This window comes from Glarea lozoyensis (assembly GCF_000409485.1).
Source record: "Glarea lozoyensis ATCC 20868 chromosome Unknown GLAREA3, whole genome shotgun sequence".
Taxonomy (NCBI): Eukaryota; Fungi; Ascomycota; class Leotiomycetes; order Helotiales; family Helotiaceae; genus Glarea; species Glarea lozoyensis.
The window spans coordinates 1808825-1834858 of NW_007360998.1; the positions used below are offsets into that span (position 1 = coordinate 1808825).

The window sequence follows — 26034 nt, forward strand, 5'->3', positions numbered from 1 at the left end:
GGTTGCTGGATGTAGACTTGTTTGGAATTATAGGAATGTTTTGGCCATTTTCAAAACAGCTTTTCATAGTGCGAAAAACATCGTATATGAGAAGAAAATATGAGGCTCTGCGTTGTGGGTTGCATCGATAAGGCAACGGTTCGCATCTTTGTGAGCAACAAACCTTACACTGAAGCTCACCCCTTCTCTCCCCACACTCAGCATTTCAAGCGGGATAAGGCAATAAATGGGCAAAGTGCACCGAGCGGCTTCATCCAATCAAGAACAGTGGTAAAACTGACGACCAATCAGAAAGTGATTTCAACAGATGTAAGACGCCTCTCTGCCCACATTCGGCAAAATACTATAACGCTGCATATTGCAGTGGCTTATGGCTCTTGGCTGACTTTCTTTGGGTGAGTGCTGTTCTGACCGCTTGAGAAAAGAAAGCAGCTGCATTTTAAGCTATATGATTTATGTTTGAGTGAGCCCTTTAAGTCACACTTTCAACATACTTTCTTGTAGTAAAAATCGAACACCGTGACGAGGGAGATCCAAGACTTGGACAATTCTTCAGATACTCGGAATTTTACCAAGTATGCCTTGTACACCTGGCTCTGACCTGCAGCAAACTGTTGGAGGTGTCGTTACTGACAGAAACCGGGCGTAGCTACCTCGCCACAATCTAGACACCCGTTCTTAACCTATCAGAGTGTTTTCATGCCAGATAGAGCCGAAGTGCTGTACATGATGCTGTCGGTCGGGCCCTCGATTCGAGCCTGAGGCTAGCTCACAAGTGATCTGAACCGGCGTAGTGACGTGTAGTAGACAGGGAACTCGAATACGGACGTTATTGTATGCGAACGGAAAAGTAGGTAAGTTCTTTGATGGAGGGGGGGAGGAGGGAGGAGGAAGTCGTTCGTTCTCGGAATAGGCGCAGGATGTGGGCAGTTCAGGCGATGGCTTGTAAACGGTGATCGGTAGAGACGAAGGGGGTCGGTCGTTCGGGAAGTGAGTATATCTCACGTCAAGCGCCCGTCATGTTTCATGTCATTCGGGGTTTTTTTCTTTGTTGTCACAAAGCTTCTCCGTCGGCATACCGTGATCCGCATCGACATGACCTCGAGGCTCGCAGCGAATAGGACGAGTGGCAGTACTCTAACTTCAACACGGCATATTACCACGATGTGTACCTTCAAAAAGAGAACTTCCGAATTAACCACTGGAGGGGTTACCTTTTGTCTTTCTTGGAAACCGTCGTCCCTCGTGGGAAGACTTCACCAACCGAGAGAGTTAATTGACAAGACAGAGTTCTCGCTACTACTAAAAGTGCAGTTGTCATTGCGAGCATTCTCAGCTTGTAGTAGAGCTAGAACTATATTGGGTTTCGTTTTTGAACACTAGTGGTGTAAAGCGTAAGAGATTGCTTGGGCTCTATGAGCGAATGCCAGCACAAGAATTTTTCTAGGAAAATTTCGATACCCATTGAGATGTTCAAGCGGTTCAGCCACAAGTACACCTCATCAATGCCAGGAACTTGAGTATCTTAACACCCTATGAAATCCACTTCTAGCCCTTGTTAGTACACCCTCAATTCCTTTCTCCTTCTGACTGAGACTACAACTCTTGTGTTCCGGTCCCTCGCCCCAATAAAGTGATGAGAGACTCAATAAAAATAGTACATCAACGCATAGCCAACTTCAACCAAGAACTAGATCAATCTCATCCCCACCCTCTCCATCCCAAGCTTCCTTTAGAACACGGCCTAGTCCTTTTCGGTAGGCTATGCCATCTTCCCACTCGATCCAGAGAACATAATAAAACTCAATAATCGTGAAGCGTCGAGCCTTTTCGTACGAAGTAAGTCGGTCGTGTTCCCAGGACTTAGCTTCACGAAAGTTACCCCAATCAAGCAATTCCCGAGACCGCATTTCCCAATCTTCTGGGTCCAACCTTTTAGGACACAAGAGCTCGCCTCTTGATATCGCTACCATCTCAAAGGTCTTTCCAGCGAGATCGCCTCCAATGTCGTCTGGACTAAGTAGCAGGTTCAATGCGCCACATCTTTCACCCTTGCCATTATTTAACGCGACTGTCATATAATGAGGAAGTAAATGATCTGTGGCACCCAATTTTCGACCGACCTTGAGCAAACACCTCTTGACGTGGCCAAAAAGGTATCGCGCAGATATAGGTGGTTCTGTCTCACTTTCGGATAAGGGAAGTGGATAAGTGCTACAGCCCACTGACGTCGATGTATTCCCTACTTTAGTTTCCTTATAGACGTAATTGTTGTTGAAATACTTTTTCCAGTGCAGATAGCCGGGCAGATCCATGCCCTTCGGAAACGCATCAAACTTCTCCCATGAACAAGGAGCAGTCTTTATTCGGGTTGCGTTTTCGAGTGTATCACCAGCGTACCATTGTACTAGTGGAAGAACTTGGGTAGCCCTCAAGAGATCCCGGCCTTGCTTCCGATCTTCGTTAAAATTCAAATGTATTTCCCGGTGGACGAAGTGACGGAGCCACGCGGAATTGTCTATCTTCCCCTCCCAAGCTACCCACGACCAGCTGGGCGGACTTTCAACCAGTGATGGCGCACGACGTCGTTGCATAACTTCTTCAGGCTGCCAGAGTAGAGCCGCATCAAAAAACATTTCTGGTAAACCACTGATGAATCTACCTGGAAATGATGAACTGAGCAGTGACAAAAGGCCCGTGATAGCGTGCAACCCGTCAGAGGGGTAGGTCAGTTTCCTGGTTACGTAACGAGATACAAGCCGAATATAGAGAGCAATGTCCGGAAATTCTGTCAGGGACATAGGTTTCCAAGGACTTATTCTAGATTGAGCTATGTGTGAACCTGAGTGCCTAGCCTGGTTGGCTAATAGCGAAGCTTCATTCCAAGCAGACTTATTGCACTCCCAGATGGCTACTTTGTATTGGAACATAAGCTTTCGAGGAGATCTACTATAGTCAGCACCAGTCAGATCAGACTCAGAAGTATGATTTACAAAGCTAATTCCTGGAAGGTCCATCCTCTAGAATACCATATGCTGTCAAAAGGCTGAAGATTCTCTTGAAAATCACCCTTCGAGAAGGAAGACACTTGACGTGGTTCCGTAACACCTTGTATTCCACGCAAACCATGATCAGCATCCCAACCACTTGCTGCGACGATTGTCAAATAAGCATTCGCGTATATTCCGGCCATCGCCTGGATCTGAGTATGTTTGGATTCTACATCATCTTGTACAACACACAGAGCGTCGACCCAAAGGTACTGAATGTTGAGCTGCTCCACAAGTCCAATAGTATCTCTTATTGTCCTTGGAATTTCGTCTTGACGATCTTTCAAGGAGTTCAGCTCCAGAAGACATTGTAGATTATCCTTCACTGTCTTGAGAGTTGCGGAACCCCCCCAAACGTAGCTTAGACATGCATAGCGGAAACTAGACTCAGTCCATGTCAAGCATTTTTTTTTAACATCTATGAGAAGAGCAGGCCGTGCAAGGGTCGACGAATCAACCCCCAGAGGTCGACTGCACATTTCACCGTGCTCAGAGTCACAGGTTCGAAGCCAATGTCCCAACATCTCAATATCAATCCAGGCAGGATCAATCAGTTTCCGCTGCACACCGGGCATATACAATCGGTTTTCTCCATGCTTGTCTTCGTCTGATGATGTATCTAAGACGCGTGTTTCCTCCGCTGAGTTGCTCGTTGTTGAGCTCCCTGTTTCGCTGCTACTATCCATCGATAATTCAGAGTCTTCCGAATCTACATTTGCGTGAATTCTCAGCGGCGGCGAAGGACTATGCCGTGTGAATTCTTGATTGTGACGATCGGACACCCATAAATGGCGTTTCATTTGAGTGAGGATTGTATTACGTCTCAATTGTGGTGGGTCGATAAGCTCGTCAACAAATATCCAACTGTGTTGGCGTAAAATGTTTGGACGGGAGCCTTTAAGATATTTGGACGAAATTTTTTTCATGCCATCAACAAGTCGTGTCAACGGCATTTTCATTGCTCTAAACTCAGAAATCTCTCCGGGACGTTTGACTTGTACCGGAGTCTTTCCCCAGAAGTTCCGCCAGGTCCTCGTGAGAAGACGATCCGCCATATGTTCTTCTGTTCTAGTTAAGAATATCTCGATTTTGTCGCGCAATAATTCAGCTTCAAAAACAACAGCGGTACTTGTGCCGGCACCAGCAGTGAGTCGTGTAGCATGACTGTAATTTTCCAGATCATCTAAGGCATCATACAGGTCGACGAGAAGAGTTTCAAGTTCGGGCAAAAGTTGCTCAGTCGCAGTGGGAGCCATCACTAGCGTTTCAACCTGTGAACCGAAGCTCCAAGTAAGAAGAATGAAGCCGACAAGTAGTATTGCGAACAATGAGGCAATTTCATGGGAGTTTGAGGGTGTTAGTGATCTCTAGCCATCAATAACGAGGAGTCTGCCAGATGCAAAAGATTCAGCCTCGCTGATGCCAAGCACTGCGAGTCGGGCGTGAAAGTGTATGACAGCACTAAGGACAGCGCTCTTCGTAGACGGATGGATATTCGAGGGAGAGGTAGAGGGATGATTTCTAAATAACCCCCATTCGGAATCGGGATCAGCCTCAGCTACGGAGTAAGCTTCTTATTAATTATCCGATGACCGGCAAGAACCCTGAAATGTCCAACCGGTAGAATGCATGGTCCGTCCTCTCCGGACATATCCCCGACCGGTCCGGCCCGGTCACTAATGTCTTTCGATTGCCCTGAGTCGTTTTACTCGGAATAAACAGATCTGGATTGAAGGAAGTGCTTAATAAATGGATCCGGATATTCTCTAAGCTAGTAGATATTCGCCAATTGGGAGCGCGGGATGAGGACTTCCAGAGCTACCACGGCATTTTGGATCAAGGAAATGAACACAATAGTTGGGACTTCAAGGCAGAGCTTCAAATGCGGACCTTAGCAAAACGGCGGCGGCGGCGAACATATAACTGCAACTTATTTGCATGGCAATGTGAGCCAAGATGATGGCACTTTGTCGACGAACTATTTCACTCCCCAATGACATAGGTACACCCCTCGTTCCCTATCCAAACTTCATGGATTTTCCCAGCATCGACGTCGATGCGATCTCCCACCCCGTAGGTTGTCTTTTGCGAATCTTTGTCCTTTGGATATGTAATTGTGAGCTGCCCTTTGAGGATCAAATGGGTGGTGAGACCCCGGTGAGAGTGCGGACTGTAATGGGCCTGTCTGTGGCAAATTGTCAGCCTCGAACGGTGGTCGTCCCATTTTGAGTGCCCCCTATGGATGGAGGCACACTCACGGGCTGTCACTCCAAGTGAAGACGTGAGAAAAACCCCACGAGCGGACTTCCTTTTCATAGTCGCGTTGCGATTTGGTTGCCATGATGGTGATCTTTATTCAGGGTGTCAATGTATTTATTGGAAAGATTGAGTGGAGATGTAGAGGAAAGAAGGTTGCGCCGATGACATAGCTCCAACTGGCAACACCTCGGCAAACTAAAAACATTTCCCTCCAGCTTCTTCTTTCAGGCACTCAACCAACCAAACCAAACAAAACATTACACTCTATTTACAATATCCAGAGAAAATTGACCATTTCCATACTTTTGTATTTACCGTACTTTATCCAATAATCTCACCGCCTATTCCTGCATCGACATGTGTTTCGAATTGTCTCGATGTTTGGCAGACCCTTGGAATGATCTTCGGCCCCCACGACGACCGTCAGCGAACAGCTGAATGCAAAATGGAGCCTTGTACCCAACGGCCATCTCACAGCCTCAACCCTTTCTTTCCAGACATCTGCGAAATATAACTTCATCCGCAGAGGAGCCTTTCCTCGCTCTGGTCCGCATGTCACGTCTGATCTGGTTCGAAGGTGCGTACACACATACACAATATACCCGCATATAAACCCATCTTCACGGTATTCCCCCGCATCAACCCACGTCAGCGGCCCTCAAATCAAGGCGATTCACCATCTCTGCTGGGCTTCGTTGGCAGGCCCGCAACCACATTCATTCTTCCAAATGCCACTCGTACAGCCTTGTGGACGTGAGTCACTGACCCTGTTTGTAGTCGTATAAGACTGCGATCTCAAGCGCAATGCCTCCAGGTCTTCTGGCGCCCTCGGGCAATCAATTTTCTCTCCACAAACTGATGGCCATGTCGACGATGCTATCCCCAACCCATAATACACATTTTCGACCCTTGATTCAGGCCGGCGGAGGAGATGCTGAATCCGATATTCCATTGCATCAATTGTACCTTTCACACGATGTGCAGGAACATCTTCGAAGAGTTTACGACGGGTTGCGGGGCAAAGATGCGAATCTCTCGCGCGACAAATTCCTCGTGTGGCTGAAAGAGGTCCAGCACCATACAATCCAGAATCTCGACAAGGACTCGTACACGTTTGAGCTATTCCTAGAAGCTATCTATTACAGTTACGGGCTCGAATCCATCAAACACTCCAACCCGGCAGAGAAGGACCTCACCAGACCTATCAGTAACTACTATATCAGCAGTAGCCACAACACATATCTTATGGGAAACCAACTTTCCTCCAAAAGTTCTACCGAAGCCTACAAAAATGTAAGCATCACGATCGTTTTTATTCATCTTTAATTAATCAACCAGGTCCTCATCCGTGGATGTCGCTGCATAGAGATTGATGTCCACAACGGGGAGCTACCGGAACAAAAGAGCCCAAGCCCTGCTCCTGATGGTAGCCGCTCCCCTATTAAATCCTCTCTCCAATCCCCCACGAAATCGGAGCATAAACGTCACATATCTGGGAGTACTCTGTCAAGTCGAGCTGCTGCTGCGCTTGAAAAGGCAAGCGAGAAATATGCTACTGCAAAACAGAAGCTATCGGAGATGTCGGAGAAGGATAAAGATAAAGGGAAAGGGGTACGCAAAGTGAAATCAAGGGAGAAGGAAATAGAGCAAGAAAACACTAAGGACCGAGAAGTGTCCCAGGAAGTGGCTTCAGAAGAGCAGCGTGGGCGTTCGTCGACTTTGCAGACTGGACATATTACAGAACGGCCCGTTTCAGTAAGATCCATGAGGAATGGCGAGCCTCTCGTCCTACATGGCTGGACTTTGACTGCTCCGGTAGGGTTCCGGGCTGTATGTAAATCGATACGCGAGAGCGCATTTCTCACTAGCAGTCTCCCCATCATCGTCAGCCTAGAAGTTCATGCAGATATGGAACAACAGGAGAAGATGGTTGATATAATGATGGAAGAATGGGCGGGATACCTTATCGACGAAGCCCACGAAACGTGTGATCCTCAAGAGAGACTTCCGCGTCTCGAGGAACTTCAGAACAAGATTTTGATCAAAGTCAAGAAAGCTGCACCGGAAAAGGTCGATACAAGCTCTACGTTATCTCCATCCATTACAAAAAGCGATGTGGATTCGTACCAGTCGGGCTCCGAGGATGAAAAGGCGATCAAAAAGAGAGCTAAAATCTGTGAGAAACTCAGCAATCTGGGAATCTACACACATAGTGAGCATTTTAAGAGCTTCGACACTCTATCAGCCAAGAGTCCACCACACGTTTTCTCAATTGGTGAAAACCAAATCATGGACCTGCACTCGACTAGGAAATCCGACATGTTTAATCACAACCGAGATTATTTTATGCGAGCTTATCCGGCTGGGTTCCGTATCGACTCTTCAAATCTTGATCCTTCTGTGTTTTGGCGGAAAGGCATTCAAATGGTCGCTTTGAATTGGCAGAAACTCGACGAAGGCATGATGCTTAATGAAGGAATGTTTGCTGGTGAGCATGGATGGGTGTTGAAGCCTCCTGGATATCGCAGTGATCCAGCAGAGCCGATCCAGATTAAGACGTTGGATCTGGACATAATTGTCTACGCTGGGCAGCATATTCCACTTCCGTCAGGGACGACGGCTAAAAGTCTACATCCATATATCAAATGCGAGCTGCATATAGAAAAACCTGAGGATTCAGCCATCTCGGATGATAAACCAAAAGTCCGCGAGAGTCGAGCGAAAGAAGGCGATTACAAAGAAAAGACTGATCACCTCAAGGGAGACCACCCGGACTTTGGACCTGAGGGCGTTCATTTGACGTTTCGGGACATACCAAACGTTGTCGAAGAACTTAGTTTTGTCAGGTACGTTATCCGTATTCCCAATGGATTTCCTTTGACCCCTTTTTTTCAATGCCAAGTGTGCCAAGGTCACTTTCTTTAGTTGCCTTGGCCTACACGACAGCAGGAAAAAATCAACGTTCAATCATGCCACCTCATCACCGCTTCAAATCCGACCACCGGGTCCGAATCTCGTATGGAAGATTTACTTCTCTATTACTTTTCCGGGGTGCGCTGGCAACCTGCGGTTCAGCGCAACGGCCCGTGTTGGTAGCTTCGAACTGAATCAGTGTTGTGTTAATCCGGGTGCACATGAGCGGGTGCCGCCGGCGCTACATCTGAACTGTTTCTGAGAAAACTTTTATTAGCGGAACCTATTTCTTGAACCCCATTTTGACATTTGCGATTTACATATTTGGAGCTGCGGCTAACCTTTTTGTTTAGATTCAAAGTCGAAGATGCAAATTACACCAAAGACGAATTAGTTGCATGGGCTTGCATTCGGCTAGATCGTCTACAGCAGGGTTACCGCTTCATCCATTTGTTTGATGTGAAGGGTAGCATGACGCCTGGTATGATCTTCGTCAAAATTGATAAACGGCTGAGGCCTTCCGAATACTGAGGTCTATGAGTGTGGAAACGCGTATTTTTGTTAGCGTTTATTGGACGTGGGAGCGTTTTGCATGGACGGGAGGGATTGTGCTGTGAAAGATGTTTCCCTGAGCAATGGAAGGATACCCCTTTTTGGGCGGCGTTTGGCAGCATAGCAAGAGGCTGCCCCGGAGTTATAATATAGACGAGGCACTAAAAGTTCATGGTAGTGCAGGAAGTCTTTATCATTTTAGCACGGGTTTAGCAATATTTGAGATTATTATTCCGTCTTCAACTTAGAAATTGCTTGTGTTCATGAAATGACGAGGCGGTGTAGATCTCCCGAACGCTAGATATCAAACAGTACTCTGATGCTGTTACTCTAGCCTGACCCTACTTATTCGCTGGCTCCTATGATCAACATGTGATACTTTCCAGCGCTTAGTGCTTGCTACCTTTGCATTGGCAAGGGACATATGCTAGATTTCTCTTCGTCATGAATGCTCATTTAGCCAAAATAGTCGCAAAGACACTACTACAATAAAATCTCTTGCCTTGATCGATAGTACAACAAGACCCAGTGGGACGACATACCTCATCACCACGAGAGCCTGACCACAACATACACGCCCAAGCCAGTCAATGTGCCACTTCCCCACGCCTATTTGGTTACACCAAGATGTTTTCTGTACTACAGAAAGAGAGACGGGAAAGATTTTTCTGGGAGGACAAGACAGAAACGAAGGACATGAATGAGGCTTCTGGAGAAGGGAGCACAGAGCACGAAAAATTGTGAAACGTGATCGGATGTTGTGGTTGTGTGAGGAGGGATAAAAACGTGTTTGCCATTCTTTGTGTAGGGATTTGGGTAGTGGTGTGATTTCTGGGTCGGACCAGGCTATGACGGAGCGTGTGAGGTGAGAGGTATGAGGAGTTTAGGGGAATGATGATGAGTGGTCCTGGATAGACAAGACAATATCTCATATGGTTTGGTTGTTATATCTCCTAGGTTCTCTCAAGAATGACAGCTGCCTTCTAGATGCTGCGTTTAGTGAATGTCAAACCATTCAGGCCTCCGAATACAATATCCGATCCTCATGACTTACCTCGCCAATGGATGTGGAGTCTTGCACCAGTAAAAAAGACGCGGACCATATAAGTCAGTCCATTTTGCGAGTCAAGAGGTTCAACATCGATAAGTATGCACGTCGTTTGATGCAGGAAAAGAAACTTCTCATGGGAACCTGCTTGCATATACTCGGTGAGAGAAAGCACTCTCGAAGCAAAAGAAAAGAAAAGAATGACTTGAATGAATAAATGAGTATTCAAGTAGCCGCCAGACTTGAATTTCAAGAGAGGTTTGTGCTACAGAACGCACCCGTGTATTCGATATAAGCCTCATAAACTGTCAAGCCGTGTGGAACAGTGCATCCGGATTCCGACTGTAGATATCGTGATTATCTAGATTCATTTATACCAAGCAAGGTGTCCGACAAGAGGCCTATCTCAAAGTGCAATTCGGCCCTGGATGTGCAGAAATGGCGCAAGGAATCTTCCCGTACTCGCCTGAGTGGTTGTCCTGCGGCCGACATGGAATTACGGGAAGTTGTCGAAACAATGCGGTTGTGGCTGTCGCTTACCGGGCGATTTGATCGCATACATGTCTATGGCCGAAAGCGCAGATGGTCATATTCGACTTGCACAGCTCATAGTATTAGAATGCCAACAAACATCGTGGAGATACTGGCGTGCTTTGAATTACTCCGATGACACAGGTGGATGATTGCAGATGGTGATTTGAAGCCAGCCGCTGGCGACGTTTCTGAGACATGAGCGGTAGGGTCGCACTCAGTGGTCTCGTGTGACCACGGCGTCGAATATGTGAGCAACAAAAGCAATTAGATGTTTGTGAAGGACATTGACCACTTGAATTCAAGTCTCCCGCATCGACGCCACTTGTTGCAACGTATGTTTCTAGCCAGTCAAATTGCTGGTTGAGATCTGAGATCGACAGTAGTATCGATTTCCGACAGTATGGACCCGGTAAGCATAGATCTAGCTGTCATCGAAAATGTAACTGTCGAGGTAGCAGTCGATGGATCATCTGGGATTGCGAGTTCTCTTTATTTGTCGCATTTTCGTATGCTCGTGATAGTTTGTCGAAGGTAAGGCAGTATGGAACAACAAGCATCAACTTTTGAGAGGGAAGTCGTTTGGTAGACTCATGCATTCACAGAAACGGTCCAAACTCCCTTGACGAAGGGCAATATAGACTACCGCAATAATCTGCGAAATCTCCGAAAAAGAGTAAGCTGTACAGAGGTACAAAGCTACGTCGTACGAGAACTTGGGGAACGTTGAGATATCCGCATCTCGAGTTCGCTTGTCGCTCCTTCCAAGGTGCAAACCAGGTTGCGCCCGCCGTCCATATTTTTTTGTCGACCCAGGAACCTTTCTAATTAATCAATTTCAGCACACTAACCTTTGAAAAAGCCCCTTAGGGTCGATCATTTTCGCAAGGGCTTCCCTTTCCTCGGGGCTCCGTCAAGGGTACAGCGTTGCACTGACTAGCTTCAGGGCAAGGTTTCGGCATGGCACCCGGGGTTGCTTCCGCGATGCTGGGAACGGCTGACCATTAGATCTTCTTGTGGCTTTTCGACGTCAAGGGACGTAAAAATAAATGTGTCGAGGCCTGCTTTTGTGACAAGGTATTGAGTGATCTGTTCGATGTTTGGCCGTGATACAGCAGCGAATATGAGTTTTTGAATCCAATATAGGTGACATCGCGGCAATTGAAGCTCCTTCGACTAATCGATTATGATAGTACTTTCGTTTAGTTTTGGATGAAACACAAAGTAATTCAGGCCCGAGATATCTTTCCTTTGTGATATGAAAGGTGTTTGCGACCACTTTCTGTGTGAATATAAGGTCCCGTCAGTCTCGTGTTCAGCAGTGAACATTTCGTAACAACCTTTGAATTTCATCTCGTAGACATGGCTTGATATGCAGGCATTCAAAGCAGCTGATATTCCGTCGATAAGGTGGTCTGATGTGATTTCTATGGACCAATTGGGGACTGTTCGGTCTCGAAGCTTCAGCTGTATGAAGTACAAAGTATTTGTTTTTTGTCGAGTGGATAGCTGAAATCCAGTAGATCCTATTGTCCGCATCAACAATTTGGTCAATATGGGCCCACAATGGATCAGATCCGTTTCGTCGGGGCAAACTTACTCACTTCTCACATTTTGTATGTTGAGAATGTTTGTTCGCTATTGACGATGCTAATTCTACTGCGGTCGGCCATTGGATGAAGTTGTATTACTGCTCCAAAAAGCGTTCGCGTAGACGCGCCGCTTGCGTGGACATTTATTGGGGGGATGCGGAGATATGATGATCTTCTCGGGCCCGCAAAGCGTGAGTTGCCGAATACGGTCGTGGATTTGATGTAAAGCCTCTGGACGATTCCCATTGCAGCTGAACTTAGCGGTTTAGAGTGGAAACTTTGACGGTTTAGCAGGTAAACTATAACAAAGATGGATTTCTTTGCACGGTCCGCTTTTCAAGTACAGAACCTCAACCGCGTTTTTGGCTAGCTCGAACTTGCGCCGACTAACAAATGCCAGCATCCCTGTTGAACTCTCGATGTTGCATTGTTGATTATTTCCGATGATCAATTGATAATGCGCGGCGTTGCGCTTGGAAGTCAGTAGTAGTCGGTGAAAGGCAATAGAGCTAGGAGTCGTGGAGTTTACGAAATTGACCTGAGAGAAGTGGCGGCCAAAGCGTTGGCGAATTGACGACGACCCCCGGATGCGGGAGGGGAAGCACCTCAAACAAACATTTTCGAGGCTTCATTATTATTCTTCCGGGGAAGAAAAACAAATCCTTGCCTGTAGAAGCCGAGATTGAGTGTTTGCAATGCAAACATAATCCTCAATGCAGGCAGGAGGTATTTAGCTTCCGCCTATCTAATGAAGCTATCAGGAGGGTTCCCGATGAAGACTCTAAAGTGACTTACTGGATTGTGCCGCCATCACAACATGACCGAGATTATATAGCAGAGGTCTTATGATTCTGATACCGCATAATTAGGGATATCTCAAAACGAGTAATCCGATATGTTGAACAAGCCCTATGAGGCGTCAACGAAGATCTTCGCTTGCGATAGCAGGTCCCGTAGCAGTGGGACCAAAAGCAAATTATGACAAGTCCAAGAATCATCTGCTCTTCAGGGCCATGAATTGTAAGTCCGTGTGGCTCTATCGAATCGGCTTGCTCGTCTTCTGTAGGCTCCCGTGGTGCCGATATGACCTCTGTCCCGCCTACATCGGTTAGTTCAAGTCCAACAAGTCATGCCCATCTAAAACCACAATTCCTGAGTTCTCACCTAGAAAATAAATACCCATAAATTCTTGTGACCCTCGTCAGGTTTCACTCAGGGATCCCTCCAAATCACTCACCACAGACAAAGAAAATTGACTGTGCTTGCCCGCACCAGTAGGTCGTACTCAGGCCGCTGAGTGAATTGCAAAACGGATGCTGGCAGATCGTCCGGATAGAGTTTCTAGTATCCATTTGACTTATAGCCTTGCTGCTGTCACTGTCAATCGTTCGGGTATAAAGTTGGTGCTATCTCCCACAATGTACCGACAGATCTCAGACTTATCATTCATCAGTTCCATGTCCAATACTCATCGACAATAAACCAACACTTCACTTCAACAATCCACCGTAGCGTGACATCTCCTCATTTCGCAAAGCTCAAAGAAACGGATACGCCACTCGAATTCATCATGGTCTGCAACTCAGTCTCGTGTAGAGCCGGAAACGACAAGACCTCTTGTCTCGCCAATACCCGCCAGGCCGCAGCTGGTCCGTTGAATCCAGAGATCAAAGTCGTCCCTGTGAGCCATCATCGTTAGCGTAAAGGTATTCACCAGCTAATTGATACGTAGATGACCGGAGTAAGATGCCCAACCTGCACCGCCAACGGACAAGAGAGTTGGGTCATTCCAGGACGCGCATGTGGCTATTGTGGTACCAACTGTTGAGCGCAGGTAAGAATTGAAACGACCCGCACGACTGTGTATGTGACTGACCGACAGCAGGACACGCGAGAGGTAGTCGGCCAGTAGTTTGAACTGCATAACAAGTGCTCAGCTTGTAGTTTGGATGTCCAAGACAACATTGATCATGCTCTACGAATCGCACCATAGATGATAAACGTTTTCAGGCGTGATGGTTCAGAAGGGATTTGGCGTTTAAATTTTGAATCCATGGAAAAGTTGCGGTTTCGGTGTGTCTGTGTAATAAACATTAGTAGACAATATTTCATATGGAATGGTAAACCAAATGCTCAACCAGACTACACATACAGGAGCCCTCACGCGTTCACGATCGATAGTCGATGTAATGTCGCCTGGATTGCCGGAGGTGTGATCATGAACGAGCATGTAGTGTAATGGAATGCAAACGACAATAGTCTCTGCTCGTGAGTAGGCACGATTGGTATTTGATGAATAGAAATGAGTTTTTGCACCTAATATGACAACAAAGATAAACGTCGTACTGCAGCGGCAGTACCCACAATACCAGGTTCCATGGTCCTGGATTGTGGGAATGAGTCTTTAAGTATTAGAGGAGTGAAGCGGTTAAATCGAGGATAAAACTGTCTTATAGGCACAATCCTATCTCGGTGACTATGGTAAAGATGTTAGCGCGAGTAAACTCTTTTGATAATGAGAATGGCTTACCCCTGTTTATTTGAAGTTGGTAAAGTCGAGACCTGTGCGACGAATCTGGTGCAAGATTGACCAATTCCATCTTCTTTCTTGCGAACACGAATCCCCGAGCCAATTCTAGAGAGAGTGCGGTGGTACAAGTCTCGATCAACAAGGGCCGTTTCTGACAGCTCAGATCATGCCCGGACATACCTCCGTGAAAAGAATGGTGTTCGTCGTTTTTGTGGTTTTGGAACAGGAATTCTAGGCATGTGAACGAATTGCCTCCTTTATGCAGGGTCCTTTGCTGACCCTGGTGGCGTCAAGGAGTTTCGCTCGGTGTTGTTCATAACTGGCAATGCGGCTAACCGATTCGACCAATCCACGGGGAGCAGCTGCAACGGCTTGCGAATTGAGATATATCGATTTGATATTCGTAATTCAATCAAAGCAGGTGTGTCATGTTCACACCAAGATCTACCGACTCAATTTTGGAGTTGATGACTGTTGCTAGAGAGCAGCGCAGGAAGGATCGACCAGCGAAATCACGTTCTGTCGACTCCGATGTATGTCTCAGCCAGAATTTGCTAAGCAATCCTCAGGCATGTCAACCTTCGTAGTTTGCGGTTTTTGGTACCTGAGGTGGCTGTAGGAGGACGGCGCGAGGACTTGTACCTTCAGGCTAAAATCTTCTACAGAAAGATCTCTTGGCAACATAACAAGAGGGTATATATTAATGGTACATTCCAACATAGCTTCCTTAATGTAAAATAACACCTAAGAGGAAGGTCCTAGCGCCAAACTCCCAAATCGCAGACGACCCGAAAGTCTACAGTGACCACGCGAAACACTAAAACTTCTTCTCATCGTTTTCGTTGACTTCACCATGGCCAACAATATCCGAAAACCAACCTTTAGCTTTATTAATTTCGTCGGTGAACCATGACCAAAAATTCTTCTCTTCTTCAGAGACAACACTATCATCCCCTACAACAGGACGATCGACGTTTGCATCCTCAGGAGTATCAACGCCAACCATTGTGGGCGGTACAACATTCGGGTCGGCCGCAGAACTGGCTTCGATAGGAGATATTTCGATGACTGGGTCGGCACTAGAGATCTCGGACGCCGAAGTGGCTGGAGGTGCAGACTGTGTAAAAATCTGAACGGGGGAAGCAACGCTTTCTGGCTCCGGAACCTGTGGGTCGATAGGTTCAGCTGGGGTTGTTTCTGGAGAATGCAGACCAATGGTGTTGAGAGGCAGTCGCAAAGTACCATTATTGGGTTTTGGGTCGATGCCTAAAGAATCGCAAACGATATTGTAAACTTCAATGTTTTCTTTGCATACGTTAGCATAAAACTTATGACAGTACGAATCAGAACATACGGAAAGATTCTACGCGACTGTTGGGCGCATGGGGAAATGCTGGACCTCTCGCAACAAAAATAGCCCTCATCAGTGGATGCTCATGGTCATAGCCATGAAGTCCTCTGGGATGGTACACAAGGTTTTTCTCTTTCGCTTCCACGACGTTAAACTCGCCTTTCGTGACAATGGCCCAGCCCGCCTTGGGAATTATCCACAAGGGCGCAATACGCTCGTTTTTCGAAAAATGATAACGCTCCGGCATATCTTTGTCGCGAAGGTATACCTCATAGTTGTCGTTGCCAGAAGAAGCTGCTTTCAGACTGTCATATATTCCCTGCAAGTGCGCTGAATCCTTAGGACGAAGTCCATAGAGTGGCCAACCGTCTGTGTGCTCAATCAAGCTCGTATCGATAATATCCTCGAGTTGTATAAAATTGGATACCGTGGCCATTCCATGATCGCTCACAACAACGACATTGGCAATTTTTGTCAGATTTCTCGCTTCAAGAGCTTTAAAGAGACTGTCCAGCATGCTATCGACTTCGGCAATGGTTGTGCGGATTTCTGTGCTGTTTGGGCCGTAGAGATGGCCGTCTTGATCAACGTTGGGAACGTACGCAGCAATCAATTGAGGTCGCATATCAATAACCTCTGCCATTTCGCTCTCCTCGCCAGGTTTGTCAAGCAATTCCAAAATCCTGTCCACCTTGTTTGACAACGGCTCCTTTGGGTTGAATTTATCAAGGAACGCTGGTTCCACGTCCATTATATGGGCTTCACTCCCGGGCCACATGTGTATAGCTGTTCGAATCCCTTGGTTCTCTGCTGTAACCCAGAGCGGTTCCCCTCCCCACCATTTTGGTAACATAGCCAAAGGATTTGTGTAAAAGAACTCTTCCTGTAACTCTACATCCCAAAAAGTGTTTCCAACAATCCCGTGAGACTCTGGATATAGCCCCGTCACCAGCGTGTAGTGATTGGGAAATGTAACAGACGGGAAACTCGGGTTCATATATGTTGGTGATACTCCTTCTGCGATGAATGAATTAAGTCTAGGTGTAATTCCTCGATTCAAGAAATCGGCTCGAAAGCCATCTAGACTGATCAATATCGTCGTTGGAGCAAACAGAGCTGTCCCATTGCTAATCAGTTTTTGATTCATTTTGATTCCATTACGTCTCATGGACAACTTCCAAGCCACAAGCACCAGTATCGAGAAACCAACTGCGATTAATAGATGGAGAAAGCACCACATCCTCCACTTCCTGTGCGTTTGTACCTTATCGTCGTGGAGACCACGTAGACCGCGACGGTCAATCTCATCGCTTCCTTCTGTCTCGCTGCTATCTCCAGTTGCGCTGCCTTCTTTCATGCTGCCTTCTTCCATTTCGTACATGAGCTGACCATCCTCTCCGTTTTGTGCATCGGCCATCAATTGGCCCTTTCTCTTCGCTCTCCTCTGTCTTCTGCGGGTACGACGGTGCTTCTTTTCCGCTTCCTTTTCTCCAACTTCGCTCTGGCCTTCGGGCATCGGCAGTTCACTGTAGCTTTTGGAGAAGAGCTTTTTGAGTGGACCGGTAATTGCGATCGCGCTCCCCCTTCTCCCACGTCTTCTGCTATCTTCTAGCAACTTATCTCGCTCTTCCTCTTCAATCAACAGTCCCCGATCGTGAGCGCGAATGTCAGCACTGCTACGTGCTCCTACCAGACCGTCATCCTCGCTGTCGGTGTCCTGGTCACTACGCTCACTGTGTATGCTGGATGCATCGTCGTCGTAGTTTTGCGGCGCAAGAAAAGCGGAAGATGTGTCTCGAGGAGGCGGCATATCGGGCTATGTTTGCGACATTAGTCACACTTCTTTCTTGATGTGAGATTCAAATGTCTTTGTGTCTGGATGGATAGTTTCAAGCCTCGTGGTAATATGGTTATGGGCTGGACGACTGCAGGAAGTAGTGCCACTCACATTTGCGGTGTCAACCCCACAATGATCCTTGCTAAAAATAAATGTGGCACCGCCATTCTTCTGTCACAAGCGAGCCGAGCTACGTCTTGTTAGCGACTCTTCGTTTCTACGAATGTAATCTTATTCCATCCTTTTCAATTCGAGGTAAAAGAAGGCAGGCTACCGGGGTTTCATCCACTCTCTTCTAAAAATTTGCATCATGGCAAGGTTGCTTTTTATTTAAAATTTGCCATGTTAGGCTCTCAACATCATTCCTTCACCACCAAGTTCCAACTCGATTCGCCGAACAGGTTGAACATCGATATATCCACGGTTACGACAACTCGCACACTTACGCATCATGCGTATCTTGTAATATTGCAATCAACCACCACCGTGAAGCAATTTACCTGTTGATCTTCATTTCTTACGTATATGGCTTACCGAGCATCGTGGATGTCTTTCTCGTCCCACGGCACCTGAGGGATCGATGTGTGACAAAATTTGCGACTGCAACCCCGGACGTATCTCATTTCTACTTCGTATAACCATGAATAAACACCGGTGGGGCGTCTGTGCTTTACACTCGACTTTACCTTTTATAGTAATGATAAGTCGAATCATCAACTCCTTATTGGCAAGAAATCCTTGTTTACCGTAAGTTCTAGAAGACCCACTGGTGTTTATTCATGGGTATACGAAGTATATTGGTCAACATTGCACTACATATCACAACAATAAGTAACTTATGAGTATCTTCCAGCCTATCTTATTGCTGCCTGGTACGACCCCTGATAGCACCTGAGGTATTATTGCACCGGCCATGGGAAAATGTCTCAACCCCACTTCCAGCTGTTCTGGGCACTACAAAACCCTCGTCTTCCCATGGATTCATACAGTAGAATGAACCCTTCTTGCAGATACTTCAGATTCCAGCGTTCAAGCTCCGTTGATAGGCAACCGTATCTTTACACTTGAGCATTCTGCTACCAAAGGGCCCGCTCCAAGCTCTCGCCCAGACCTTACATATTGTGTCAAAGTCACAATGGAGATTATCTCTTGCTTCATTGTAAGTCGTCATATCTCATTGCTTCTGCATTCCGATAGTATCCCTACAACACACATGCATGTTCAAAACCACGCTCAAAATACTTCTTGACGAACTATAGATGGGGGTATCACTAGTCGTCAGCATGATCATGACTCAGTTTTTGTAATGCAAGAACATCTCCCATGAAAAAGGACTATGAGTCGCGGGCGATAATTGCGAAGAACCCTGTTCTGGAGAGGCTTACTGACGGCAAAGTTTGTAAGGAGGGTAGGCCATTGTCCATCCGAGGCCGCTTATACTACTATAACGTCTCAATTCAGCCCGTAACAAAAACATTATCCAATTCCGATATTAAGCCAATGCTAATTATACATCCTACAGGTTGTATTATCTCAGCTCCATCGGGGCCGGTGCCGAACCCGATGCTAAGTCGGCTTTCTTGTCGGGAATGCTGTGATCATCACTCGTTGAAGAGTGCTCGATACCCTCCACCACCTCCCTTTCATGAATGGCGTGTTCAACGTTTACCTTCGGGCCTTTGAACCATTTGTGCGCCGACACGAACCACCAGACAATAACAAAGAACATCCTGAAAGACAGAGATTAGTCAAACACTCCTGCAATAGCACGAACAAGTAGTACTTACGGAACACCATACACCACAATAGTCCAGTTCATCAACTCGGCGGTCAAATTGTTTCCTCTAACAGACGGAAAGCAGAGTATGGGCATCATCACAAGAATGAAAGCACAGGCCATCGAACCGATTGGCTTGCTGAATTTGCCTAGGTGCCATGGTCCTCTTCGGAAACGGTCGCCGACGAAAAATACTCGAATGAAGATCGGGATGGTAAAGGCGACAAAGGCCGCAATGGCCCCCACCGAGAATATTGCTCCAATGGCCACAGATCCACCGAAGATAAGGAGTAGTAAAGCACAACCGATAACCGTGTTGAACCAGACGGCATTGACAGGTGTAAACGTGTGCATGTTTACCTGCTTGATCCAAGAGGAGAATGGGAAGCAATCGTCTCTTGCATACGCGAACGTAACTCGAGAGGCTGCAACCATACACCCTTGGCCCATGAAGAAACCGCACATGATTGTGAGCGACAATATTGCTAGCGCCGTCTTTTGACCCATGACCTGGACGAGGTAAGAGGCCCAGGGCTGGCCGAGATCCGATTCTAGAACTGCTGGGATATCTGCCACAGTATAGGCAACTACCAGTTGAAGAGCCCACCCAGCAAGACCTCCGATGCCAGAAGTCAGCACAATGGCACGGGGTGCTGCTATTGCTGCGTTACTACACTCCTCTGAGAGATGGAATGGCGCGTCATAGCCTGACATTGTCCTGCGATGTATGAATAAATAGACAATCAAACATAAACATCCAAAGAGTGCTTACCAAATTATTGCAATAAAACTCATGAGAACTGCAATTCCATCAGGCCAGTCCGTCCCATTTTGAACTGACCAGACTTCCTTTGAGGGAAAGAATTTGGGATGAGTGTCCGATCCAGTTACAGACGCCGGAATCATGATAATGACCACTAAAAGAGCGATCTAGGAATGGACCAGTAAGTTCATGTGTGGGAGGGTTGGAAGCAGGTAGACTCACGATATTTAGAGTTGACCCGACAGAGTTGAACCTCGCGATCCAAAGCGTAGGCATACTCGAGATACACCCATGGATACACATCACAAACACCGTTAACAGGAAGGTTTGGTAGTCCGTTGGCACGTAAGAAGGATGAGTGATAGATGCTGCGGCTAAGATCATCGCAGAAAGAGCATAATCGACAGAAGGCGCACCCGTCACTTGAACCATCCAGTTCGACCACCCGGTGATCCACGCCACAAAAGGGCCATATCCTGGAGGAGCAAGAACCGCTGCCGCATAGTACAATCCACCACTGTTCGTCACCCAGTCAGGAAAGTTATCCATAACGGCTCGCATTCAACATACCTTGTTGGCATACTTGAGCACAACTCGGCCATACTCATAGCAACACACTGAATAAAGAACCATGAGATGAGCCAACCCCAAACCATACCTCCCGGTCCAGCGTACCCCATTCCATAGTACAAGGTGCTCGCGAAACTCGGCAACAGTCCCAGAACAGCGAAGGATACACAAAATGTTGTCCACAACGAAAACTCTCGTTTGAACTCCTGCTTATAACCAAGCGCAACGAGCGCAGCCTCGTCCGCTGTGAGGCCCTCGAAATTTGGAATATCCCCATTTGGCAATATCGAAGTTACTGAAGGCTTGCGAGGGTCATACTGCGGGGTACCGCTCGCCTTGCGTTCCTGAAGGAGAGACATGTTGTGCTGTGTTCCTCTCCGGTTCTGGATGTATTGTGGTCTGGTCTCACCAGCTTGGCGGCTTCTTGGGAACGAGGTGGACGTCGTCGTCTACTTATACGATTCGTTCGAGGATCGCAATGTGAGGTGCGACAGTTATCGGGTGTAGGGTTGCGGATCGCCTCGTGGTGCTACCATCAAATCGTGGAGCTACAAGGGTGGACAGCGGCAGCTATCAGGGTCTATCTCTTCTTTGGGAAAGTATAACCTCTACCACCTTGCTCATTTGTTGATGAGAACAAGAGGGAAAGGTTAGGTTTTTGAGCAAAACAGTTTTGACGCGGGAGCTTCGTTGTGTTATTAAGCTTACAATCACTTCATCTTGGCCTCTTCTTTTATTACCACCTTTTCATCTCTCAATTCCTCTTCATCCGCCACATCTTAAACAGCTTCAAGCTATGGCTGTATGATAGGCGTGCAAACCTGGAGTTCTATGGCTTTTGATTGGTCTATACCTTTCAAGACCCTTCGGGATTCATTCCGTCAACGTAAAGATACGCTTATCTCTCGCCTATGACGAACCGTCCTGCGCAGCCTGCAAGCTTGATGTTTAAGTGGGCCAATGAAGATTGCCATCTTATGGTAATTTGAGACTTTGTGAAAGCTTGAAGCGTTGTTACAGGTATATGACTACCTGGGTACTGTAGGTATGTGTTCTGCATGGCATTACTTGAGTGCACCGTACGTCATGTGTTCCAAATCGAGGCACATTACCACGTTACAAGTAGCAAAATGCTGGTCGAAAAGAATTACAAGTGCGTTCATAGAAAGTATTTTTCAACGCTCTCATGTCGCGTGCACATACCTAATCAGAATATTAGAATGTGGGGAAGTTTCTCTTACGTTATGACGGATAAGACATCAAAGTTCCTTGGCTTGGCTTGTTTACGGGGATTAATTTAGGAGGGGTCCATTCAAGACGCGTTTCAAGCGGGGCTCTGCTTCTTTGGGGTAATATTGAGACCGTTGATAGTGAGGCTTTAGTGTACAACTTATAGTCTCAAATTCGTGGCTAAAGACTGTGTTTGGTTGTTTCATAATGTTCATGACAGGATATTTTATGAGAATCTACTAAGCAGTGTTGGGTTTGATGCACGTGATTTTAACTGCTTTTGCAACACCCGCTCAGTAAATCATTTAGAATTTCTGTTCAACAAAAGACTAAATCATCATTGTGAGCCCTGGGATGTTCTCCTAGGTCTCCTTTCTCACTTGAATAAGCTGATAGCTTGTCTTCTGGAGATATAACCTTATGGATCAAAAAGTTTCCGATAGAGAAAATATTTTCACCATCCGGGAATATATTGGAACCGTGGCAAAGCAAAACAAAAGACAACCTTGGAATCGCACGATCCTGCGAAATTTGATTTTCTATTGAATTATCTTTCTGCATTGACGTTCTGACAATCACTTGTCCAATATCCACGTGACAAACAATTGTTGAATGACCCACTATTCTGGCTGACTCGATAACCCTCTATGATCGAGTTGCGGTGTATGGAAGTGGCCTTCTTTCTGCGACCACTTTTCAAACATTTCGACAACTGCTGCTGCCTGAGTATATCACGTGTTTTGTTCCAACCTCACGATAACATGAAAATGAGCAGAGATGAAGTTGATCAGGGACTATAGCTACCCCGCCTCCCCACAATACGGTACCTGAGGAGGCTTGTGGTAAAGAGATCAATGCTCATTCGCGTCGCGGCCAAATGGCGCACGACAAGCCTTCCAAGAGGGTGCATCATCGTCCGCCAGAGCATTCGTTTGTTCAGTCCAACACCGGTGTATGAATCAGTTGTCCGTCCCGCGCAAGCGATGGCTTCCAGTAGCTTACTGCCCTCAGAAATAGCAGACATGAGAGCCCAGCCTGGTCAAAATTCATTCAACAATTTTCTTCCGCGGTACGAATATAGCCCGCTAGACCCTTCTACCCAATCCATACGCCTGCTGCGACTTTTCCCGTCTAAAGGCGATGATTATCTGATGGAGTGTGACATTTTTCATACTACACTGGACCAAGCACCTCCTTACATTGCCCTATCTTATACCTGGGGTGATCACTCAGGCTTGAAACAAATACTTGTGCGAGATAAGGTGGCACCTGTGAAATCAAATTTGTGGCATGCTTTGCAACGGATACGCCCACGAAGCGGAGAGCCCTTGATATTATGGGTAGATGCGATATGCATCAATCAGACAGATGTTGCCGAAAGAAGCGTCCAGACGTCGAGGATGCGGACCATTTATCAGAATGCTGAGAGTGTGGCTGTCTGGGTTGGCCTAGGTGGCTCTGACACCAAGCTAGCGTTGCATTTTGCAAGACGGCTGGATTTGTGTAATAAAGAGGAAGCCAGCCGGCTGATTAGAGACCCGGACAAAAAGTCGGCGTTAGTAGCGCTTGTTACCTTGTTTCGACGACAGTACTGGTGGCGTATATGGGTCATTCAGGAAGTAAGAGAAGAGAAGCCTTCCATCCACTCATACCGTCACACTCGCTAAAGAAAAATCTAGGTCTCTGTTGCTAAGAAAGCTGTGGTCTACTGTGGGATTGAAGCTATCACTTGGTCTCAGCTTGACCGAATTTGTGATATCTTCAAAGAAGAAGAAGAGTTCCTCCTCGATCTGTTCTACAAGCGGCCGAGTTTTGTTCGCACTCTAATCTATGGAGGTCCTCGAGGTCTTCAATTATCACGTTACTCTCCACATCTCCAAGCTCCTCCTTTGTTGGAGCTACTACTTACCCATAAGAGTAAAAAGTCAACTGATCCGAAAGACAAGGTCATTGCATTAGTTGGGATCTCTCAATCTCGCGAATCGTTTGGACCTATCGACTATTCGCAATCCGTGCAGCAAATTTACACCCATACAGCCCGACATATTATTACCTCTTCACAAAAGCTTGATGTCATATGTGTAAAGCAGAATGATTATGTACGAGAAAGCTTGCCAACTTGGGTGCCTGATTGGGCCCGGCCTTTGAGCACCCTGGGTGGAATAAGACTACCACTCGGGTTGCATCATCGAGAGCCAAAGTTTACTGCAGCTGGTGATAGCATTGCAGAATACGAATTCCTGAAAGATGGATATATTTTACAAGCAGTAGGCTTCAAGGTGGACATCATATCAACTGTAGGAATGATATATAAACACAAAGGCGCAGCTACAAGTGTTGAACCGGCTCTTCACGTCTTCCACGATTGGTGGAACTTATTTGCGGCATCTTTATCTCATCCGCAATCTGTGAGTGCTCAGGCTACGTTTGCGAGGTCTATATCTTGTGGTCATTGGGCATTTGAAGAGGAAGATGGAACTTACGAAGAGAAATTACGAAGCATATTCAATCTTTCAGAGGCTTTGCTTGCGGGAGATGACGTTCTAAGGATAGACACACCGCCACATACTTCACTTGCTAGCTCTGTTGTTTCGCTAGTTGATGAGAGCGATGATGACCAGATTGATGTTGGTGACAAGGAGCAAATCGCAGTTGCTATCCAAGCAAGTACATTTATGAATAGGAGACGATTCTTTGTGTCGAGCGATGGTGTCGTTGGATTGGCGCCTTGGGACGCTACGGAGGGTGACATGATAGTGGTGCTTCTGGGTTGCCGGCAACCTGTTATCCTGAGAGAAATTAATGGATACTACAAACTGATCGGCGAAGCCTATGTTGATGGATATATGGATGGCAAGGCGCTACAAGCAGCAGATGATGGCAGACTGTTGAAGGAAATTTTCGAAATCCATTGAAGCAATTTGGGGTTCGTTGACAAAAGATTTTCGTTGCCTAGAAGGCTAAAAGGTTCCACAGGCTGTTTAAGCAATTGGCGTGCTGAAACAGTCACAGAGTTAGACATCAAGGAGAGGCTTTGAGGCTCGGAAAGGTCGCCATCACAGTCGACATACGATAATGTCTCGCTCATAAAGGGCTGAAAATGACTTAACGTAAGAGCGGCCGCAGCTGCTGTCTGAGTAGGATCCGCCGGTCCGCATAGTTCTTTCTCACCACAATGCAACGACACTGGTGAAACATGTCACTTGGGCTAGATCCTCCTCTAGGTTGGCACAGTACAGAATGCAGGTTGGCGTATCTGCATGCTTTATCAAAGCAACAGTGGACGGTTACAACTTCATTGGTTTCCTCGAGAACGACCTGCAACCTCGCCCCAGGACTACCTCGTATACCTTTCGAAACTTCTTAGGCTGATTATGCGTAACTCATGTAAGCTGGAAGTTACAAGCGACTAAGTGTACGTAAAATCACATATTTCAAGAGTACCTGAACTTTTCCCACCTGTTTTATTCGACAAGTTTTGTTGGGCTCTTGGTTGGTTGGCGATTTTCGCTACATGGAATCATGCCGTGTATAGCCTCAACGAATTCGGTGACCCAGTAGGGTTATATGCTTTTTGACGCAAGATATAGGAGCAATGAATGGGATTGGTGAATTGGGTATAGTTTGTTGTTGGGTAGTGGTCAGGTCCCATAGCATATTGGCCCTCATAATCCATAGGTCGCCCACTAGTACAGTGACACTACCGTTGGTGTTATGGTGACTTTAGCGAATGGAATCGATTAATTATTTTCTTCTTCGCTTCCATGAAAGTGCTTCTTCCGTAGAGCGAGGCGGACATAGGTTGTGGAATCTTTGGAAATTGCAGGAAAACAAATCTGAGAAGCAATAATTTGGAAACATTATTCTTGTTCGACATACGAATCGCAGCATCGTCATCGTTCACTATTTTGTCGGATTCCAAAGTTCTGGAATTTTGGGTGGGTCTGGGGTAGGAACGCCACCAAAGCTGCAGCAGCGCAGGGTTTCGGCAGCACCTGGACATGGTTATATTTAGAATCTGCGTACGCCAT

The 26034-nt window shown here is 46.6% G+C and overlaps 7 protein-coding genes across 7 annotated transcripts; 3 read left to right on the forward strand and 4 right to left on the reverse strand.

Annotated features, from left to right (window-relative positions):
* Nucleotides 1-1679: 1679 nt before the first annotated feature.
* Nucleotides 1680-4306, reverse strand: GLAREA_00577 (uncharacterized protein; the record flags this gene model as incomplete). Its single annotated transcript, XM_008085335.1, has 2 exons — nt 1680-2946; nt 2994-4306. 2 exons carry the CDS (start codon nt 4304-4306, stop codon nt 1680-1682), a joined length of 2580 nt encoding a protein of 859 aa, XP_008083526.1.
* Nucleotides 4307-5033: 727 nt separating this feature from the next.
* On the reverse strand, nt 5034-5391 carry GLAREA_00578 (RmlC-like cupin; the record flags this gene model as incomplete). The annotated part of the gene is made up of 2 exons (XM_008085336.1): nt 5034-5235; nt 5309-5391. The coding sequence occupies 2 exons, from the start codon at nt 5389-5391 to the stop codon at nt 5034-5036; spliced, it is 285 nt and encodes a 94-aa protein (XP_008083527.1).
* A 722-nt stretch (nt 5392-6113) lies between these two features.
* GLAREA_00579 (PLC-like phosphodiesterase) lies at nt 6114-8753 on the forward strand (the record flags this gene model as incomplete). The annotated part of the gene is made up of 3 exons (XM_008085337.1): nt 6114-6602; nt 6648-8155; nt 8576-8753. The coding sequence occupies 3 exons, from the start codon at nt 6114-6116 to the stop codon at nt 8751-8753; spliced, it is 2175 nt and encodes a 724-aa protein (XP_008083528.1).
* A 4762-nt stretch (nt 8754-13515) lies between these two features.
* Nucleotides 13516-13773, forward strand: GLAREA_00580 (uncharacterized protein; the record flags this gene model as incomplete). Its single annotated transcript, XM_008085338.1, has 2 exons — nt 13516-13626; nt 13678-13773. 2 exons carry the CDS (start codon nt 13516-13518, stop codon nt 13771-13773), a joined length of 207 nt encoding a protein of 68 aa, XP_008083529.1.
* Nucleotides 13774-15292: 1519 nt separating this feature from the next.
* GLAREA_00581 (Alkaline phosphatase-like protein) lies at nt 15293-17636 on the reverse strand (the record flags this gene model as incomplete). The annotated part of the gene is made up of 2 exons (XM_008085339.1): nt 15293-15780; nt 15830-17636. The coding sequence occupies 2 exons, from the start codon at nt 17634-17636 to the stop codon at nt 15293-15295; spliced, it is 2295 nt and encodes a 764-aa protein (XP_008083530.1).
* Nucleotides 17637-19191: 1555 nt separating this feature from the next.
* Nucleotides 19192-21132, reverse strand: GLAREA_00582 (uncharacterized protein; the record flags this gene model as incomplete). Its single annotated transcript, XM_008085340.1, has 5 exons — nt 19192-19393; nt 19451-20158; nt 20213-20370; nt 20426-20720; nt 20774-21132. 5 exons carry the CDS (start codon nt 21130-21132, stop codon nt 19192-19194), a joined length of 1722 nt encoding a protein of 573 aa, XP_008083531.1.
* Nucleotides 21133-22986: 1854 nt separating this feature from the next.
* Nucleotides 22987-24918, forward strand: GLAREA_00583 (uncharacterized protein; the record flags this gene model as incomplete). Its single annotated transcript, XM_008085341.1, has 2 exons — nt 22987-23622; nt 23683-24918. The coding sequence occupies 2 exons, from the start codon at nt 22987-22989 to the stop codon at nt 24916-24918; spliced, it is 1872 nt and encodes a 623-aa protein (XP_008083532.1).
* Between the last annotated feature and the right edge of the window lie 1116 nt (nt 24919-26034).